This window comes from Sinocyclocheilus anshuiensis, unplaced genomic scaffold (assembly GCF_001515605.1).
Source record: "Sinocyclocheilus anshuiensis isolate Anshui unplaced genomic scaffold, SAMN03320099.WGS_v1.1 scaffold72, whole genome shotgun sequence".
Classification (NCBI taxonomy): Eukaryota; Metazoa; Chordata; class Actinopteri; order Cypriniformes; family Cyprinidae; genus Sinocyclocheilus; species Sinocyclocheilus anshuiensis.
The window spans coordinates 1,127,724-1,147,856 of NW_015554073.1; the positions used below are offsets into that span (position 1 = coordinate 1,127,724).

Below are 20,133 nucleotides of genomic sequence, written 5' to 3' on the forward strand. Positions count from 1 at the left end.
CCCACACACACACACATACAGATAGATAGATACACACTGGAATCTTCAGCAGAGGATCTTGTGATGTGGTTTGAGCTGAAAAGCAGAGGACAGTAGAAGAAAAAGGGTGAGGGTTATGAAAAGAGACGATAGGGTGGATCACTCTCTCTTTGTTTCTTTTTCTCTTTCGTTCTGAAATCTTCTTTTTTCCTGAGTGTTTGTGTGTGTGTGTGTGTGTGTGTGTGTGAGGTTGACAGAGAGACGTATTGTTTTTTTTGCTATTTGTCTTAGTGTGTTTTGACAGTGAGTTAGTGGAGATTTATGTTGGACTGGTTTGTGTTTTTGGAGGGTCATGTATGTATTCACTTCCTCCTCACCCTCAGGGCGAACCCCGTCCTCTGTGTCCATCACTGTTCTGTACCTGTATAAATACAGATTGGGTGGGGCATTTTATTAAAGACAGCTGTGTGCGTTTGTGTCTTGAAAGGAGGTGATTGGGTTGAAGTTTTCTGTCCTCCACACACGATGTCTTCAAGTGCAGTCAGCTGCATCTGTGTAATGTGTGTGTATTGTTTGAATAGCAGAGTTTTTTTTTGGGGGGGGGTAACTATGCCTTAATATGTTCTTCTACTCTTACAATGTTGCATATAAATATATTTCAAGTTTTGGCTGTACAAGTCTCCCTTCATGGATCAGTAATCTTCCCATCAAACCCTCTCAGGACACACACATATATTGAGTCAGTGATGAGTGATGTCTCTGGTGAGTTTTGAGATGTGTCTGCAGAGATTTGGATAAGGTAATTAGTTTAAGAGGCATTTGTTATTGGACAGGACACCGCTTGTATGTGAGTCTGTGTTTGTTTAGGTTCAGTAAAATGTTTTTAAAAGAAGTCTCTTATGCTCACCAAGGTTGCATTTATTAGATGAAAAAAGTAAAAATGGTAATATTGTGAAAAAAATATATTTTTTAATATATATAAAATGTCATTTATTTCTGTGATAGCAAAGCTGTATTGTCAGCAGCCATTACTCCAGCCTTCATTGTCACATGATCCTTCAGAAATTATTCAATAAGCTGATTTGGTGCTCCAGAAATATTTATTATTATTATCAATTTTGAAAACAGTGATCTATAATAATTTTGTGATGATACATTTTTAAAGATTATTAGATAAATTGAAAGTTTAAAAAGAATAGAATTTATTTCAAATAGAGAAAGCTTTTGTAATATTATAAATATCTATATTTACACTTTTGATAAATTTAATGTGTCCTTGCTGAATATTTCTTTAAAAAAAAAGTCTTAATGACCCCAAAATTTGAATGGTAGAGTGCAGTGATATGCAGTGTTTTTTATTTTTTACTTCTATTTCTTATTATATATTTTTTGTTGTGCTTAATTATGCAGAGTCCTAAAGTCTGAAACAGCTAGTGAAAATGCTTCTATTTTGCATTATTTTTACATTTAATTTAGAATTTATTTTATTTTATTTTAATTATAAATGAAAAGTTTTCATGAGTTCCTGAATTTCTTAGTATAATTTTCTTTAGGTTGGAGCAATTGCCAAGGACTTGTCTTTCATTGCCATGCCAATGTTTAGACTACTTTTTCTACAGAAACACACTTTGCCATACAGGAAGTCATCTTGTGCTAGACAGGAAGTAATCCATCAGCAGGTCAGAAGAGGGCGCATGTGTGAAAAGGGTCAGTAGCTTTATTATGTTTTTTGACATAAATCTGGTTGATTGTTGTTTATTTAGGTAATAAAGAACAAGAGGTATTGTGAATATAACCATGTCCAAGGCAAACCGTTAAAACCTAACAGTTACTACTTAATAATGAAAATATTAAGCACACAAAATTTCATTAGACAATTTCATTAGGGTATAATTCATTAAGTGTCATAATTCTAGAAGATCTTCTTCCTGACTTATTTACTTTATTTTAGTAAGTTTTATACAGCTAAAAAAGGTGTTTCACATCATAATTGTTATTATTTAGTGTTTTGCAGCATGGCTGAATTTAACCAATTCTAACCAATCAGCATTCAGGGCCAGACCATCTGATTTATAATATGCTTGTCTAGAAGGGTCAATGACTGCAGACACGTCTTCCATCCATTCCTCCATCTCTTCTTGTCTGTAAGGTTTTTATTTTATTATTTTTTTAACTGCATTTTGAGATTTGATGTTTGCATATGCAAACAAGCCTAAAACAAAGATTCTGGCCTTGGCTTCAAGAGTAAATTTGGCTTGCAAATGGCCCCTGTTTCTGTGTGTAAGAGGTAGCAAGAGAGAGCTGAACTTCTAAAACATACCCCTAGGGTGCATTGTGGAAAAATGAACAGACAAACTTGTTCACCCTTTCTCTCTCTCAGTCCACAGATTTGAGTGAAGTTTGCATTTTACAATGGTGTGGCTTTTCCTTTGAGCAAGGAATCTTCATACAGGATCTCCCAGATGTGTATGGGTGTGTGTTTTTGTTCGCCTCATTCAGACTTCGTTGTTGCCGTCTCTCTTTAAAACATAAACCATGCTACACGTCTTCATGCATTACACACGCTGCCTCTGTAAACAGCAATATACCTTCGGACCAGTAGGTTTTAATGACCCAGGTCGTCTCTTGGCTCCTGTATAGATGAGTTTGCTCTCTGAACTCTGATGAGGATATTTGCGTCATGGATGAGTTGTAGTTTGATATATGTGTATCTGACATAGCAGTGCGGGCAGCCAGATCTGTTTGAGGAATGTGTGTGTGACACTGACCCTGTAAAAATGACAGATTGTCCAGCAGCTGCTTGAGAGTTTTCTCTGCTTTTTCTGAGGGAATATTTCTGTGCTGAATCCTGTGCTCGGAAAGTCTTTCTCAACTTCTATTAGGCATTAAAGGCTGGCAAGGCACGCAGATCCCTCTGACGGAGAACACACACACACCATCATCACCACAGTGTGTCAGCACTGATACAGCTGCATGTTTTAACTAAAAACTGCTCAGTTCATGTTAGAATTTCAACCTCATCCAGTTGACAACATGAGCTATGTCAGCAACATGTCCATCTTGTGAAGTCATAGTCCAAACCCTCACATTAGTCACTTTTCAAACTACCTTCCAATTTTCTTGCGAATCTTTTCTTCCTTTAGGACTTTTCTTCCTGTACTTCAGTTTGAGGCAGTTTCATTCATATAAAAACATGTATAATTTAGTGCTGTCAAACGATTAATTGCGATTAATCACATCTAAAATAAAAGTTTTTGTTTACATAATATATGTGTGTATACTGTGTATATTTTTATGTATATATAAATACACACACATGCATGTTTATATTTAAGAAAAATATGTTATGTTTATATATGAATATAAATATATACATGTAAATATTTTCAAAATATATACTGTGTGTGTGTGTGTGTATTTATATATACATAAAAAATATACACAGTACACACACATATATTATGTAAACAAAAACTTTTATTTTGGAAGCGATTAATCACGATTAATCGTTTGACAGCACTAGTATAATTATTAACTTATTTGAACTTTTTAAACTTTTTTTATAATTACCAAAAGTGTAATTTAGTTTGTGAGAAATATACAGTCCCATTTGTTGTTACAAAAGATTTTTACTTAAAATAAATGCTGTCACTTTCTATTCATCAAAGAATCCTGACAAAATGTAGCATTATTTAGCATTGTCTCAACAAAGACATTAAGCAGCACAACTGTTTTCAACGTTGATAATAATAAAAAATGTTTCTTATTTGGTGAAAGCACAAAATCAGCATATTAGAATATTGAATTGAAGGAACATCTGACACTGAAGACTGGAGTAATGACTGCTGAAAATTCAGCTGTGCCATCACAGGAATAAATTACATTTCAAAGTGTATTATAATAGAAACAGTTATTTAAAAATGTATGTAAAATTATTACAATATTTACTGTATTTTTGGTCAAATAAATGCAGCCTTGGTTAGCATAAGAAACTTCTTTCAAAAATATATTGACCCCATTTTTACACAACCACAAACCAAAATTATAAGCCTTACAATTTATGGAAAATAATTTACAATATACAATATATGGAAAACATACAGCTTATAATATACAATTTATTTATAATTTGCAATTAGTTTGACCACATGAGGTGAACATACACCATTTTGTGAAGGTAATGAACTTTTATTTACTGCCTTTTTTTTTCTCGAAAAGATAAATCCATTTTTAGTTTTAAAGACTATTTTGTTCCACTTTCTTTCTGAATCTGTATTAAAACGTGCTAACAGTGATTTACTTGTGGAATGATATGTGTGGTTTGTGGATTAATGATGAAGAACTGAAGCAGCATTCTGTGTGCATTAGCTCATGGTCCAGCGCTTCAGTAATCTCTGTTTGTTTAGAAAGTGTGTGAAGCTGAAAGGAGCTTAAGTGTTTCTGATGATACCTGACCCCCTCTATCACTCTCCTCCTCTTCCCTCTCTCTCTTTCCATTTTCTCTCCCTCTCACTGTAGTATCAGTTTACATGTAATTTTCAGTTCTCTTTATAATGAATGGCCGCTGTGGACTCCAGCTGCTGGAGAGTTTTGGGGGTGCTGGGCTAGTGTGAGATCTTAGAGTCCCTCCCACAAGCATTAGGTTTCTGATGCTTGTCCTGATGCTTTGTGGGCAACTAGTAGTTATCAATTTGGAGAAGGAAGAAGTTACATTTTGATGCATTGTTACATATTAATATTAACAGCAATTAGATTCTTATATATTTAAATTTGGCGTAAAATGCATTTTTATAATATTCATTATAATATTCATATTATTATGAATATATAATATTCAAACTATTTTGAGGTCTGCAAGATTTTTGAAGGAAATTCATGCATTTTATTCAGCAAAGATGCATTAAATTGATCGAAAATGACAGTAAAGATGACATTTATAATGTTACAAAAGATAAGTTTCAAATAAATGTTGGACAAAAATGACAAATCATTGTTTTGCACAAAAATATTAAGCAGTACTGTCATTTTCAGTATTGATAATAAGAAATCAGCATATTAGAATGATTTCTGAAGGATCTTGTGACACTGAAGACTGAAGTAATGGCTGCTGAAAATTCAGCCATCATAGAAATACATAACATTTTAAAATAAGTCATTTGAAATTATATTTCACAATATTACTGTTTTTACTTTATTTTTGATCATAAATTGCCTTGCTGAGCATAAGGCATTTTTCAAAAACATTTAAAAAAATCTTACTGACCTCAAACTTTTGCACAGTAGTGCATATGTTATATAACATTATATTTAGAAACAGTATAGGAACAGCTGACATTTTTTTTTGATACATTTTATTTCTGTTTTAAAATTAAACAAATTTGTTCTTGTCATTGTGAAATCCATGGACTCATGAATGTAAAACAACAGAGCTGCTCCCTCTAGAGGATTAACCCGATTATACTCTAAACCAAAATTGTGGGTTTGCAAACCACTGTTAAGCTATTCACTGTTACACCTAAGCATCTTCTCTCATGTTCAGGTATCTGAATCATGTGTGCACAGCGTCTCCGCAGGATCAGGCTGGTGGTTATACATCAGGACTGGCATGCCATCGTGCCATCCAAGATGCTTTCAGTGGCCTCTTCCCCTCATGATATTACAGAACTACAGCCACTGCCACGCCATCTGTTCATCAGTCTTCCTAAAGACTCACTGACAAGCAAAGGGAGAGGCTGTGAGTGTTTGGATGCAAGGGAAAGATTCCTGTGAAGGACTCCTTGTGAATATGACCCATTCAGAGGGCCAGCTTCAGAATACCCTGGAGTTCATGTTGAAGAGTAACATAAACAAGCTTTAATAGGTGTACAGATATTTTTGTTGATCAGTTTTGTAATTTTTGTAATGCTGTTTCAGTTAAATAAACACATTATTTTTTTTTCTGTGTGTCAATGTTGTGTTATGTGTGTGATCATCTCAAAGAAATGCAACAGCGTTCACTCTCATGGAATGATGATTTATTTTAAAAAAATTAAAAGAACAAAAAAAACTAAAACAAAACAGGGAACATTGAGTGTATTCAGTCTGTCAGATCCTCACACTTCTGTTTCTTAGGATTTGGCTCTTCTGAAACATCTACGGAGGAAAAGAAACATTTTAGCACAGCTGTGTACCGTGTATGTTTTTATTTCATGTTTTAATACTGCTGCCCAATGACACCAGTAAATGTGAGAGTCTCTTACCACTGTCTCGAGTGTGTGTAGAGTATAGGACCCCTCTCGGCAGTGTAAAACTGACACACATCATCTCCTTATTGGGTGCCACATTCCTCACCAGGTGCACAGAACACTGTCCTTGCAGGGAAGTCTTTAAACTCGCCTCCGCCCGCGCCACTACATCCCTCTGAGCGTCATCTTCCTTGGAGAACCCGTAGCAATGCACCTGAGGCAGGTTGTCAAGACTCTGGTCTGGCTCCGGGCCCAGCAGACCTCTGAAGGCATCGAGGAACTCGAGAGCCAGTGCGGGGAGATTCATCACCACATGAATCTTTTGTGATCCCTTCATTAGAGCAGGCAAACGCTCCTGTACAGGTCCCCGGATGAAGCCCCGTCCATCCATGTTAAATGATGTTATGTTTCGGGCAACCTTGTTGAGTTTAGCATTGTGCTGGAGCCAACGGAAGGACTCTGGGTTTAAGTCGTTAGCGAGGACCTCACAGCCTCGACGGGCCGCTGGGATCGCGAACGGACCGACCCCGGCGAAAACATCCACTACGGTATCGCCACGCTGAAGAAGGGAAACGATGCGCTCGTGTTCGGTGCTCAGTCGAGGGTTCCAGTACACGCGAGAGAAATCAAATTCGTAAAACACGCCATTCTCACGTACCTAAAAGAGGAAAAAAATGTAGATTACAGACAGGTATCTTTGAAAACTGACGTAAGTGAATATGCTGACTCTTATCAGATGAACTCACTTTTGCTACCATGTTACTCTCTCCTGCCAAAATCTCCATTTGGAAGTTTCTATAAGTGGAATCAATGGTGTTGGTCTTGTTGACCACGCAAGTAATTCCTGGGTTCTTATCTATGATTACTTGACCTGGAACAAAACACAAGAAGCCCATAAAAAGATTTAAACATCAAGGGATAGTTGACCCAAAAATAAAGATTCTATCATTTAGTCACCATGTCATTCCAAACTAGGGTTATTAAACTTAAAACTGTTTAAAACATTTTTGTTAATTGAAATAAAGCTGAAATAAAATAAAATATAAATATTAGATGAATAACTTAAACTGAATAAAAATTTGAAATACTGCCTTGACAACTAATCGAAATAAGTTGAAGAACCAAAAAAAATAAACTGTATAAATATAAAACTAAATAAATATAAACGGAAAAAATATAAACTAAAACTGAAAAAACATTTAAAAGTAGACAAAAATAAAAATTACAAAAGCACATTAAACTAAAAAAGCAATCAAAACTAAAAACTGGAAAAATAAATATAAATATATATATAATCATTATTAATATTTAAAAATACATTTAAAAAAACTAAAATAGTATATAAATAATTCTAAAATAACACAGTTGCAAACCTGTAATGACATTCTTTCTTCTGTAGAACACAAATGAAGAAATTTTGAACAATGTTGGCAACAAAATTGGACCCCACTGATTTTCATTTTATGGACAAAAGACACTGACACATTTTCAAAATATCTCTTTTTGTGTTCCACAGAACAACAAAATGCATACAGGTTTGAAATTACATGAAGGTAAGTAAACAATGACAAGTTGATTTATTCATTCATCATATCTTCTCACCAATCAGTTTTCTGTAGGGGAGCTGGTGGTCTCTCAGGTTCATGTGGGCAATGTGGCCCACTCTACTAAATCCTGATGTCACATCCTGTCCTTCAGGAAGTACAGCTCGCAGTATCTCCTCACTCTTAAGGTTCTCATAGGTGAGTTTCAATTCATACTTCTGGATCTCCTGAGGCACCCCATATGCTTTCAGAGCATCTGCCTCCTCACTGCCAAACGAATCTGCAGATGTAATGCTGTTTGTGTCCAACAGCAGCAGCCGATGTTCTCCTTCACTACTGTCTTTATTCCCATCTTCACTGTGTTCCTCAACAACCCGTTTGAGTCCTGGCCTCTGTAGTGCCACTTTCTTCAAACTCTTCACCACTTTGTTGAGAACATTGGTTGGTATCCGTATGGCAGGAACACTGACTGTCTGACTGAAAGCTGCTCGGTCCAGTTCTGTCATGCCCCGGACTGTCGGAGGGGGCTTGTAGAGCCCCACATCAGTCTGTGAATGGTCAGTCATGGCTTTCTGAGACTGGACAAGAGTGGAGAACTGGAGGGAAATTCTTGCAAATTGGTTTACTTTCTGAGACAGAGAGACACAACTGCGATGTTTCTGCAACAGGAACAAAAGTCTGCCAGATCTGTTGGTCAAAGAGAGAGAGAGAGAGATAAAGTACAAAAGTGTCTAATGAGACAAAAAGAAGAATTTGCAACCTTTTCGTTAATTCATTTACAAAACAATTGAAATAAATGCACATTTTAGCAGCAGACTGTTAGCTGCTACACTTGATAATAAACTACAAGTTTATCTGCTTAACCACAGAGCTTATAAATATTAGATGAATAACTTAAACTGAATAAAAATTTGAAATACTGCCTTGACAACTAATCGAAATAAGTTGAAGAACCAAAAAAAATAAACTGTATAAATATAAAACTAAATAAATATAAACGGAAAAAATATAAACTAAAACTGAAAAAACATTTAAAAGTAGACAAAAATAAAAATTACAAAAGCACATTAAACTAAAAAAGCAATCAAAACTAAAAACTGGAAAAATAAATATAAATATATATATAATCATTATTAATATTTAAAAATACATTTAAAAAAACTAAAATAGTATATAAATAATTCTAAAATAACACAGTTGCAAACCTGTAATGACATTCTTTCTTCTGTAGAACACAAATGAAGAAATTTTGAACAATGTTGGCAACAAAATTGGACCCCACTGATTTTCATTTTATGGACAAAAGACACTGACACATTTTCAAAATATCTCTTTTTGTGTTCCACAGAACAACAAAATGCATACAGGTTTGAAATTACATGAAGGTAAGTAAACAATGACAAGTTGATTTATTCATTCATCATATCTTCTCACCAATCAGTTTTCTGTAGGGGAGCTGGTGGTCTCTCAGGTTCATGTGGGCAATGTGGCCCACTCTACTAAATCCTGATGTCACATCCTGTCCTTCAGGAAGTACAGCTCGCAGTATCTCCTCACTCTTAAGGTTCTCATAGGTGAGTTTCAATTCATACTTCTGGATCTCCTGAGGCACCCCATATGCTTTCAGAGCATCTGCCTCCTCACTGCCAAACGAATCTGCAGATGTAATGCTGTTTGTGTCCAACAGCAGCAGCCGATGTTCTCCTTCACTACTGTCTTTATTCCCATCTTCACTGTGTTCCTCAACAACCCGTTTGAGTCCTGGCCTCTGTAGTGCCACTTTCTTCAAACTCTTCACCACTTTGTTGAGAACATTGGTTGGTATCCGTATGGCAGGAACACTGACTGTCTGACTGAAAGCTGCTCGGTCCAGTTCTGTCATGCCCCGGACTGTCGGAGGGGGCTTGTAGAGCCCCACATCAGTCTGTGAATGGTCAGTCATGGCTTTCTGAGACTGGACAAGAGTGGAGAACTGGAGGGAAATTCTTGCAAATTGGTTTACTTTCTGAGACAGAGAGACACAACTGCGATGTTTCTGCAACAGGAACAAAAGTCTGCCAGATCTGTTGGTCAAAGAGAGAGAGAGAGAGATAAAGTACAAAAGTGTCTAATGAGACAAAAAGAAGAATTTGCAACCTTTTCGTTAATTCATTTACAAAACAATTGAAATAAATGCACATTTTAGCAGCAGACTGTTAGCTGCTACACTTGATAATAAACTACAAGTTTATCTGCTTAACCACAGAGCTTAAACTGTGTAATTCATTACATTCAAAACATAACTTTAAGTTTTATAATATAAACAAATTCAACTGTCACTGCTCACCCTCTCCAGCCGGCAGCCATAAGAAACACGCTTTACAGTACGTCATTTCTAAGCGACCGAGTCTTCGGCTCGTGATTGGTCTGTGACGTGAGCTATAAGTGGACATGTGACCTTTTTTTTTATAATCACGTGAATAGAGATGTTTACGTTTACTTGAGTCTCTTTTGGAGCCGGTGGTATGAGAGCGGGGCACATGAACTGACGGCCCGCTGGTGTCTAAAAGCGAGCAGCTGGGTTGTGGTTGTGCAGAAGAGAAACTAAACGGCGGAACATGTGGAAAAACGACGCAAACGGTAGCGTGCAGACGGGGAGCGAGTATGAGCGCATCGGAGAGGAGAGCAGACCGCTCTTAGCACAGGTAAACCACAGCCTGTCATCTCCTGATAACATTAATGATAATAATAATAATAATAAGATGAACAAGTGTCATTGAACGAAGGGTGTTTACATGTTTACCATGTATGTATGTACACTACCAGTCAAAATTTTTTGAACAGTAAGATTTTTAATGTTTTTGAAAGAATTCAATTCAATTATTATTATTATTATTACAAAACAGTTATCTTTAATAGTAAAAAATATTTCAAAATGTTACTGTTTTTGCTGTACTTTGGATCAAATAAATGCAGGCATGGTGAGCAGAAGAGACTTCTTTAAAAAAAAAACATTAAAATCATAGCGTTCAAAATCTTTTGACTGGTAGTGTATGTATTAATGGAAGGCCATTTCATTGTTTTGCCCAAAACCTTGCTCTGGTAAATAATTATGATTGAATGGATAATTACGACATAAAAAGTCATAACTATGACAGGAAACGAAGACTTTTTTAATTAATCGTGACTCCTGACTTTTTATAATGACTAGTGTCATAATTAACACTCATGACTCATGTGTAAGTGACGTGTGGCCAAGTATGGTAACCATGGAATTTGTGTTCTGCATTTAACCCATACAAGACCAGTACAACGCACCCTGAACTCACACCCGGTGCAGTGTCATAATTATCATAATTCGAACAAATAATTTTTCCTTTTGCGGCAGAAATGCGTTCCATATGTATGTATTATATTTTATGTATTTATTATCTAATATATTATTAAATTTTGTGATTTTTTGAACATAGTTATATATTAAAAAGAACTAAGGTTGTGTTATCAGGTTATGTGTCAAACCTGTTATCATAATTTTTTATTCTTGTTAAAATAATGTCAAATTCCCTGCTTCCCAGCTAAGACTAAGAAGACGAAGTTGATTTGTATAGCACAGAATTTACAGTATTCACAAAACATTACTTACAAAGTGCTTTACCGGGGCATAAAAAAAGAAATATTAGACATGTCAAAGTAAATTAATGTACATTATTAAAGTAAATCCAGTCTACACCAGTGTAAATTTTACATGCAGTGCTGTACTAGTATTTACAAATTAAATATATTTGGCATTCCTCTAAAACCATAAAGCTGTGTTCTAATGCTTTCAGTGGAAATGCAGAGGAGTATGTGTTTTATGTCATTTGCTGCCTCATGCTTTCTAATCATTTTCACTTCATCACATGGTGATCTTATGCAGTTTTATTTTGCCTTTGCAAAGATTTCACTTCCCTTTGTGCTTTCAGTAACTTGGTGTGTAAGCAGACAGTAATGACATTCATTTTGCATACTTTTTCTCTTGCATAACGTCTAGGATCTATTTTGTCTCAGTTTGCTCCAGTGTGAGCTGATATGTTGTTGTGTAATTCCTGGTCTATTTATCTTCCTCACAGGGTGCTCAGGCTAGAGGTGCATCCTTCTGGTCTTCTGCCTTTAATCTGATGAATGCCATCATGGGTAGTGGCATCCTGGGTCTCTCTTATGCTATGGCCAATACGGGCATCATCGGATTCAGGTACATGGACATAGTGTTTCCGATTCAATACAAGTTCAACTGTGTTGACAACTTTTGTGGCATAATCTTGATTACAACAGAAAATTGTTTTGATGCACCCCTCAGTTTTTTAAAGCAAAATTGTGGTTCCAGTAAGGTACTTACATACATTACACATAAACAGAGACATTTTCACACAAGGATAGAAGTGAATGACTTCAATGTAGAGAAAAAACGCAAACTATATGAAACAAACATTGTTCCACAATTGCTTTCAATAGAGCTTCCCTAGTATCTGACACAGAACAGTCATTTGAGCTTGTGTTTTTTTTTTTCAACTTTCTGTTTTTAACAGTATTCTGTTGCTGGTGGTCTCAAGTTTGGCTGCTTATTCTATCCATCTCCTGCTGCTCCTCTGTGGCAAGACAGGTAATATCAACTCTCACTTTTGACTTCTTCATTACCCTGCATAATCCTGTTTACCTTTCAACTTTGTTTATTTAAACCCTCACCAGGGTTATTATAGTTAACTAAAATTACACAAATCTAAACTAAAAGTTAAACAAAACTAAAACTAACTAAAAGCACCCAAAAAAATTACTAAAAACTAAAACAAAAAATACAAAAATTAAAAACTAATTTATAATAATGGGGAAAACATTATACTAGTATATCAGTTATCCTAAAATAACACTTATTCTCATAAACTCTACATCAGGTGAGAAATATCTGCTGACAGACAGAGGAGTTGTAGGCAATTTGTAACACTGTGAAATGGCCTTTCATGATTATACATCAGGCCTCATTATTGCATATGTTTTTGTGTGCTAGGCATCAACTCTTATGAAGCTCTTGGAGAAAGAGCATTCAACAGACCTGGCAAGGTTGGTTAATACCTAGCTCACAATGCTTTATTTATCTGATTTTGTCTTTGTCTGAAGATTCCCTGCAGTTAAGTTGTAATGATGCACTGCAATGTTTCATTTTGTTATATGAAAAACTAACTGTGTCTGTGGTCATTATCTTTGTACTCATCATAACTGAATACACTATAGAAGTAAAATGCGCCTTTTTACTCCCATAAAGCGTGTTATTCATTTGTTTTGAGCAGATTCTTGTGGCCTGTACTATTCTCATTCAGAACATTGGAGGTGAGGTTTTCACATTCACTTGTATTTCATTGTTTATATGGTTAAAGTCATACTACTTAACCTTTGAACTCTGAAAGTAGAGAGTCTCCCCTCTCTTTCGCTTTCATGCTCTCAGTTTCAATATTACTTTTAGCTTAGCAGGTCGGTCTGCAAAAAGTGAATAATAAGAAAAATTAAAATCTGTCTTTTCTTTCTGTTTGCCTTTCTCTGAACACTGCTTCCTAGTCACTGTGAACAGTAGTGAGTATTCTGTGTGTTATGTGGTGTTTAGTTGCAGTAAATCTCCCAAAACTACTTGACATAAAATCCATCTCACTTTCACACTGTCTTTAGAATGGCAACAACTGTGTGTTTGTGTGAGCGCAAGTGTTTTGCTGCAGTCAGGTTTTCAATCTGGATACAAGCCAATCCTTCCATCAACTATCTGTTAATCATCTGTATTTGTGTGTGTATATGTGACCATATGATATGAACTCGTGGCTGTTAGCATGTTAGTGTTAGTTTAGAATATGTAGACCGTGTGTTACTGTCCGTGGAATGGTTTGATTTTTCTGAGCATATTGTTATGCATGTTTGCATCATGATGAGGTGTTATAGTGTGTGTTTGAGGTGTTGCATAGCTTGCATGTATAATGTGCTGTCGTTCTCCTTCTCTAGCCATGTCCACCTACTTGTTCATCTTGAAGTCTGAAATGCCTGCTGCCATCACCGGCTTCATGAGCACAGAGACTTCTGGGTAAATAAATATATGCCACACCCTCACACTTCATTCTGATAATGTGCAATACAAGATTTCGGTGTCAATTTTTTTTTGTTCTCACTGAAATTTAAATTTGTCACAAAGCAACAATATTAGCAAATCAGAACATATTTCATGTTAAAAATGATCTTATCAAGAAGTAAAAACCGAGCAACCAATAAAATGTCTCGTTTACAGTGTCAGTTGAGACACAAAAAATCAGACTTAAATGGAAGATACAATACCATTTAAAAGTTAGTAAGATATTTTAAAATACTTGTATTCAGCAAGGGTGCATTCAATTGATGAAAAGTGACAGTAAAAATAATTATAATGTTGCGAAAGATTTCTATTTTATGTAAATGCTAAAATATAGAGCAGCACAACATTTATAATCAGAATTATAAATTCTTGAGCAGCAAATCAGCATATTAGAATGATTTCTGAAGGATCATGTGACACTGAAGACTGGAGTAATGTTGGAGTAACGTGAAGACTGTTAAAAATTCAGCTTTGCCATCACAGAAATAAATTACATTTTAAAATGTATTAAAATAGATTTTTTTTTACTGTATTTTTAATCAAAAAAATTCACAAAAGACTTCTTTCAAAAGCATTTAAAAATCTTACCGCCCCCAAAATTTGAATGGTGGTAGTAGTACATATGGTTTATCACAACAAATATGATTTACATATCCCAAAATCGGAGGTGAAAAGTTTTAGATCTTGAATACATTATAAGTCAAATTAGAAACACGATTCAAGAACAGAGATCGAAGGGGACACTTTCATACCAGGTCATTCACTGACTGGCAGAAACACACTCTTTCTCTCACTTCTCTGACTTTAAGCAAGTTTCAGAAAGAGAGAAAAGAACAAATATTCCAGAGTAAAGAATGTAACGGTCATTATTTTATTATCCACTGTTCTGAGCTGTGGTTCAGCTGTGCCCCGTCCCCACACAGCTGGTTTGCATTAAAGGTCCGTTCAAGTAAATCTCGCACATATGTTCCGCCCAACGAGAGTCGTGCCTGCCCAAGATCCCCTTTACCAGCACAATTACTGTGACCAGACCCAGACACACACAAACATCACTACTCCATCTCTCTGGGAGGAGCAAAAATCACAAAGCGGCCACAGTATAAACTTTAGTCATTTACTGTAAAATAACATTTTTCTTTCAGTGGAGTAATTTATCTTCATTTCTTCAAGTGGATCAGTTAGGCTGTCTAGTACCTCCCTGTTGTTAAGACAGAACCACAGGAGATCAACTCAAGATCTCTCTCACACACCAACCTGTTCAAGTTTCTGTCTCCCAGTTCAAACAACATACATACACATTCACATGGCTTATTTTTTCACATTTTTGTGGAAACCATTTTTCAGGATTCTTTAAAGAATAGAAAGTTCAAAGAACAGCATTTAGTTGAAATTGAATTTTTGGAACAATGTAAATATAAGTAATATAATAAAAGTATAAATGTCTTTAAAAATCTTACTGTTCTCAAACTTTTCATTGGTACAAAATGAAAGCGATAATAGAGACAAAATAATAAATAGAAAAAATATAATAAAAAGGTATTATAATCTATTTATTATAATTCGTAATTTATAATCATTTAAAATGTTTTTTTTCTTTTTTCACAACATTTGTGCTTTTTATCTTATTAAAACAATAAAATAATTTAAACTCTTAGCAAGATGTTTGTCTACACGGAGTTGGTGGAAGTAAATAGACTGATCTGATCATCATATTCAGTAGTCGAAGTTCTCTCTTTAAATATTTTATTTTTGCTCTGTCTTATTAATGTAAGAAAGTGAGCACTGATTCAGGAGTACTTGGAGAATGAGAGAGAATCTGTGGAGGAATTTCTGGCATTAGATATGGGGATTTCCAGAATTGCAATGTTTTAAGGGTTGAATTGGGAAGCAGACTAGTGTTTTGTGATTGATATCACATCCATGGGTTTAAAACACTCAAGTATGGGGTCAGTAGAAATTGATACTTTTGTCTAGCAAGAGTGGATTAAATTGATCAAAAAAGACAGTAAAGGCATTTTTACAAAATATTTCTAATTAAAATAAATGATGTTCTTTTGAGCTTTCTGTTCATCAAACAATCCTGAAAAATTTATCACATTTTTGGCAGAAATATTTTTTCAACACTGTTTTCAACATTGATAATAAGAAATGTTTCTTAAGCAGCAAATCAGCATCTTAGAATGATTTATGAAGGGTCATGTGACACTAAAGGCTTGAGTGATGGCTGCTGAAAATTCAGCTTTGCCATCACAGGAACAAATTACATTAAAATATAAATATATGAAATACAATAAAATAAAAAGTTATTTTAAATTATAATAATATTTCACAGTTTTACTGGTGAGAATTGGTGAGCTTAAGAGACTAAAACAATAAAAAGGAATCTTACTGACCCTGGGTGGATATGAAAAGGTGTGTATGCCTTTACTGTGTGTGTTTTTGTCATGCATTTTTTTCTGTCCTTCTTAGAAAGTGGTTTGAGGATGGTGTTACACTATTGATTTTAGTGACTCTAATTGTAGTGTTGCCATTGGCTCTACTTCCTAAGATTGGTGAGTGTGATTTTTTTTTTTTTGAGTGACTGAGTGTCAGTTTTTTTTTCTGTATTTCTGTTTATTTCTGTTTTCTGTAATTATTCTGTACATGTGTGAGAGAGTGTTTATCAGTGGTTTCTATCTCCTCTTCAGGTTTCCTGGGATACACCAGCAGTCTCGCATTCATCTTCATGTTGTTCTTTACTGTAGTGGTGAGTTGTTTTCTCTCTCTTTCTCTCCCTCTCTCTCTTTCCCATGTTGATGTTTTCATCTCTCACACAGGTGGTGGTGAAAAAATGGTCCATTCCCTGCCCGCTGCCAATTAACTCTACTGTGAGCCTGGTAAAGACCACACACACACCCTCACAGCCGGACCACTTGCCCAAACACCCCACGTTAATACCCAAAGCAATTTGGGCAGCTCCAGAACAATATAAAATGTAGCTGCGTTTATTTATTTAAATGTAGCTATAGAACCTCCTCATAACTCCTCAATTTTTTTTTATCACAACAGGCTTAAGGCTAAAGGGTTGTTTTTCAACTGTCAGATATTAGTTCTTTTTCTTTCTTTTTTTGAACTTCTCTAGGACTCTTTACTTTTCAGTTGATTTGTATGAAAAGGTTTTAATGAAGTGAGACCAGGTTTAGTTTTAGATTTTTTTTTTTTAATTAAAGATGGGCTTTAAAACCTTTTATACGTTTTTGTTTTTATTTGTTTCTATATAGTTTAGTTAGTTATTTTTCCTATTTTTCACTTGTTTCTCACAACAAATATAGATGTGATAGCTGGCATGGTGCTAAGTTATAAACAGTTAGTCATTACTCTCAGATATTTTGTGCAGTCTGATTGGATCCAGTCAATCAGAAACAGGATGTAGAATTTTTTTTAAATAAGGGAAGTGGTCTTTGACCTCTTGAGCCAGAGGTCAAAGCCTTTATTTATAACAGTGTGCCGATATTCAGCTGCATATAATGTGATACCAGAGAGCGTTTGTTTCATTCTGTTGCTGTCCTGATTTCATTCTAATCTTCATATTCACATTAATTTTCTTTTTCTATCCCCAGAGCTTAAATACCTCTGAATGCACCCCACAGATGTTTGTGATCTCTAGTAAGGTGAGTGTGTGTGTGTGTTTTCCTGAGAAAGGCGAGCTATGTTTTGATTTAAAAGTCTGCCTTGCAGGACTATTAGAAACCCAAATATTAGTTGTAATATTATAGCATAACCGCACACACATCAGGAGGGTGAGAAATGACTGTGTGTGTGTGTGTGTGCATTACAGAGTGCTTATGCCGTCCCAACAATGGCTTTCTCCTTCTTGTGCCACACGGCAGTTTTACCTATTTACTGTGAGTTGCACAGGTTAGTTCACTCATTGCTGTTCTTTCTGTGCATCTGCCACTTATATAGCCTGTTGTTGCCTTATTATATGCATTTATGTATGTTTTTCAGACCCACAAAGCAGAGAATGCAGAGAGTGGCGAATGTCAGCATCTTTCTTAGTTTTGTGGTGTATCTGATCTCTGCCCTGTTTGGATACCTCACCTTCTATAGTAAGAACGTTGCTCAAGCTACACAGTCCCACAATGCAACACTTGACATGACCTTACATTTTTAGTTCCAACGAAAGAGTTGGAAACAAAATACTAAGACTAAAACTAAAAACATGAAGGAAATTTTCATGACTTGAAATAAAATAAACATCAGCTGAAATAAAATCTAAAAATAAAGCTGATTTTATTTCAGCTAGCTGCCAAAGCAACATTTCTCATTTTCATTAAGTTTAACTTGTGTGACAGGGAGATTTTTTAAAAGATTAAATGATGAGGAAGATAAATGGATTGATCTAATCAAATGTTCTTTATTCGCAGCACATGTGGAATCTGAGCTGTTGCTAGGATATGACACCTACCTACCGCGGGATGTTGTGGTGATGTCAGTGCGTCTTGCGATTTTATTGGCCGTTCTGTTCACCGTGCCGCTCATTCACTTCCCAGTAAGTCAAACGCCAGACTGTGAACTATTTAAGTAAGAAATTCAGAAAACACATCCTCTCTCCTTTTCTCTCAGGCACGTAAAGCGCTGTTGATGTTATGCAGGGGAGAGAGGGAGTTCTCCTGGCTCTTTCATTCGCTTTCCTGTTTTTTCGTCCTCACTCTTGTGCTGCTGCTCGCTATTTTCGTCCCTGACATTAGGAATGTCTTTGGTGTGGTGGGTGAGTGTGTGTCCATAAGCTCAGTGTGTGTTTCAGTGGTTAGTTCAATGTGTTTATGTGTGTGTCTGCATACCTTTTCTTATGTGATTCTAGGTTCTACGACCTCCACATGTTTGCTGTTTGTGTATCCTGGAATGTTTTATTTGAGAATCAGCTCTGAGCCAATCAGATCTCTCAATTCAGCAGGGGTATCTAAAGTCTCACATACATTTAATAATACATACATGACTTCCTTTGCAGAAGAAAGCTGATTTTGAGTGAATTTCTTACATTTGTTTTTATACACTACTGTTCAAAAATGGGGTCAGTAAGATTTTTTTTTTTAATGTTTTTGAAAGAAGTCTCACCAAGGCTTAATTTGTTTGATAAAAAATGCAGTAAAAACAGTGATATTGTGAAATATTATTACAATTTAAAATGACTCTTTTCTATTTTAATATATTTTAAAATGTAATTTATTCCTGTGATGGCAAAGCTGAATTTTCAGCAGCCATTACTCTAGACTTCAGTGTCACGTGATCCATTCTAACATGCTGATTTAGTGCTCAAATAACATTTCTAATTGTTATCAATGTTAAAAAAAAAAAAGTTATGCTGCATAATATTTTTGTGGAAACCATAATAAATTTTTTTTCAGGATTCTTTAATGAATAGGAAGTTTCATAGCATTTATTTGAAATCTTTTGTAACCTTTATAAATGTTTACTATCATTTATGATCGATTTAATGCATTCTTATGGAATACAAATATTAATAAAAAAAATGTACTGTCCCCAAACCATTGGACCTTTTTAATGTCTGACTTGGATGACTTTACATGTTTTTCTTTGATAATATGTTTTTGTTTTGTTTTTTAAACTTGATATGTTAATTATTTTGTTGATACTATTTTTGCTAAAGATTTTGCTTTCTTTAGTTTTCTTCCCATAAGCATCTATTCCAACTTTCTCTTTTCATTCTAGGCGGTTTTTCTGATGGTGATTGGTCTGGTTGTGGGTGTGCTGAGCCTGTGTGTCATCATTGTCTCCTGGGTTCAAGGTCCTTGACCTTTGACATCATGTGGGACGTATTGCACGAGTTGTGAGCTCAACTCATCCTCCCGTGAAGAGAAACCATATTTTGCAGGTGACACACCAGGCAGAGACTCTTTTCTGAACCAAATTAAGGGAATCCCAATGAGATGAGCCTGTGCTCTTATGACAAATCTCATGTTCTCATAGCACTGTTACGACACTTGAATACTGAACAGAGGCACAATCAAATTCAAAATATCCAGCAGAGCACTGAAATGCATATTATGTCTGAATGACAGGAGAGTTTGACTATCTTTGAATCAGATGGTTGCTGTCATCCATTGAAAGACAGTGGGGACCAATGAATGAAGAAACTGCACTGCCGATTTTACAATAACTGAATGTGGGATATTAGATTTATATAGCTGTTAAATTAATTGGAAAAGCTGCTTGTCTGACTCAAAAAAAAAAAAAAAAAAAAAAAAAAACTCTTTTTTTAATA

General features: G+C 35.3%; 3 protein-coding genes across 4 annotated transcripts in view; 2 read left to right on the forward strand and 1 right to left on the reverse strand.

The window, feature by feature from the left end:
- LOC107668823 (CDK-activating kinase assembly factor MAT1-like) overlaps window positions 1-5,920 on the forward strand; it is a 22,819-nt gene extending 16,899 nt beyond the window's left edge. The window contains exon 8 of the mRNA XM_016460820.1: window positions 5,519-5,920. Within this exon, the coding sequence (XP_016316306.1) occupies window positions 5,519-5,633 (115 nt within the window). The 3' untranslated portion in view covers window positions 5,634-5,920. The remainder of the gene's footprint in view (window positions 1-5,518) is intronic.
- A 97-nt stretch (window positions 5,921-6,017) lies between these two features.
- On the reverse strand, window positions 6,018-10,134 carry trmt5 (tRNA methyltransferase 5). Its single transcript, XM_016460819.1, has 5 exons — window positions 10,074-10,134; window positions 9,182-9,810; window positions 6,950-7,074; window positions 6,219-6,861; window positions 6,018-6,111 (listed from the first exon to the last, which is right to left on the reverse strand). The coding sequence occupies exons 1-5, from the start codon at window positions 10,091-10,093 to the stop codon at window positions 6,056-6,058; spliced, it is 1,473 nt and encodes a 490-aa protein (XP_016316305.1). The 5' UTR covers window positions 10,094-10,134; the 3' UTR covers window positions 6,018-6,055.
- A 71-nt stretch (window positions 10,135-10,205) lies between these two features.
- On the forward strand, window positions 10,206-20,107 carry slc38a6 (solute carrier family 38 member 6). 2 transcript variants are annotated; one of them, XM_016460842.1, is made up of 17 exons: window positions 10,206-10,431; window positions 11,836-11,957; window positions 12,292-12,365; window positions 12,768-12,820; window positions 13,048-13,087; window positions 13,313-13,327; window positions 13,745-13,823; window positions 16,338-16,420; window positions 16,556-16,614; window positions 16,685-16,744; window positions 17,468-17,518; window positions 17,686-17,765; window positions 17,856-17,956; window positions 18,275-18,399; window positions 18,474-18,618; window positions 18,712-18,806; window positions 19,581-20,107. In XM_016460842.1, the coding sequence occupies exons 1-17, from the start codon at window positions 10,345-10,347 to the stop codon at window positions 19,662-19,664; spliced, it is 1,353 nt and encodes a 450-aa protein (XP_016316328.1). In that variant the 5' UTR covers window positions 10,206-10,344; the 3' UTR covers window positions 19,665-20,107. The 2 variants fall into 2 exon arrangements, with proteins under 2 accessions (XP_016316328.1, XP_016316329.1); XM_016460843.1 differs by lacking the exon at window positions 13,313-13,327.
- The last annotated feature ends 26 nt before the right edge of the window (window positions 20,108-20,133 follow it).

Bases quoted from the DNA above. Each gene is read 5' to 3' on its own strand.
- trmt5 (XM_016460819.1), bottom strand. From the start codon at position 10,093: ATGGCTGCCGGCTGGAGAGG. The intron at 7,075-9,181 runs GTGAGAAGATAT...GTTTTGTTCCAG, and splicing joins CCCCTACAGAAAACTGATTG to GTCAAGTAATCATAGATAAG. The intron at 6,862-6,949 runs GTGAGTTCATCT...TTCCTCTTTTAG, and splicing joins AGAGTAACATGGTAGCAAAA to GTACGTGAGAATGGCGTGTT.
- slc38a6 (XM_016460842.1), top strand. From the start codon at position 10,345: ATGTGGAAAAACGACGCAAACGGTAGCGTGCAGACGGGGAGCGAGTAT. The intron at 12,366-12,767 runs GTAATATCAACT...TTTGTGTGCTAG, and splicing joins GCTCCTCTGTGGCAAGACAG to GCATCAACTCTTATGAAGCT. The intron at 16,421-16,555 runs GTGAGTGTGATT...TCTCCTCTTCAG, and splicing joins GGCTCTACTTCCTAAGATTG to GTTTCCTGGGATACACCAGC.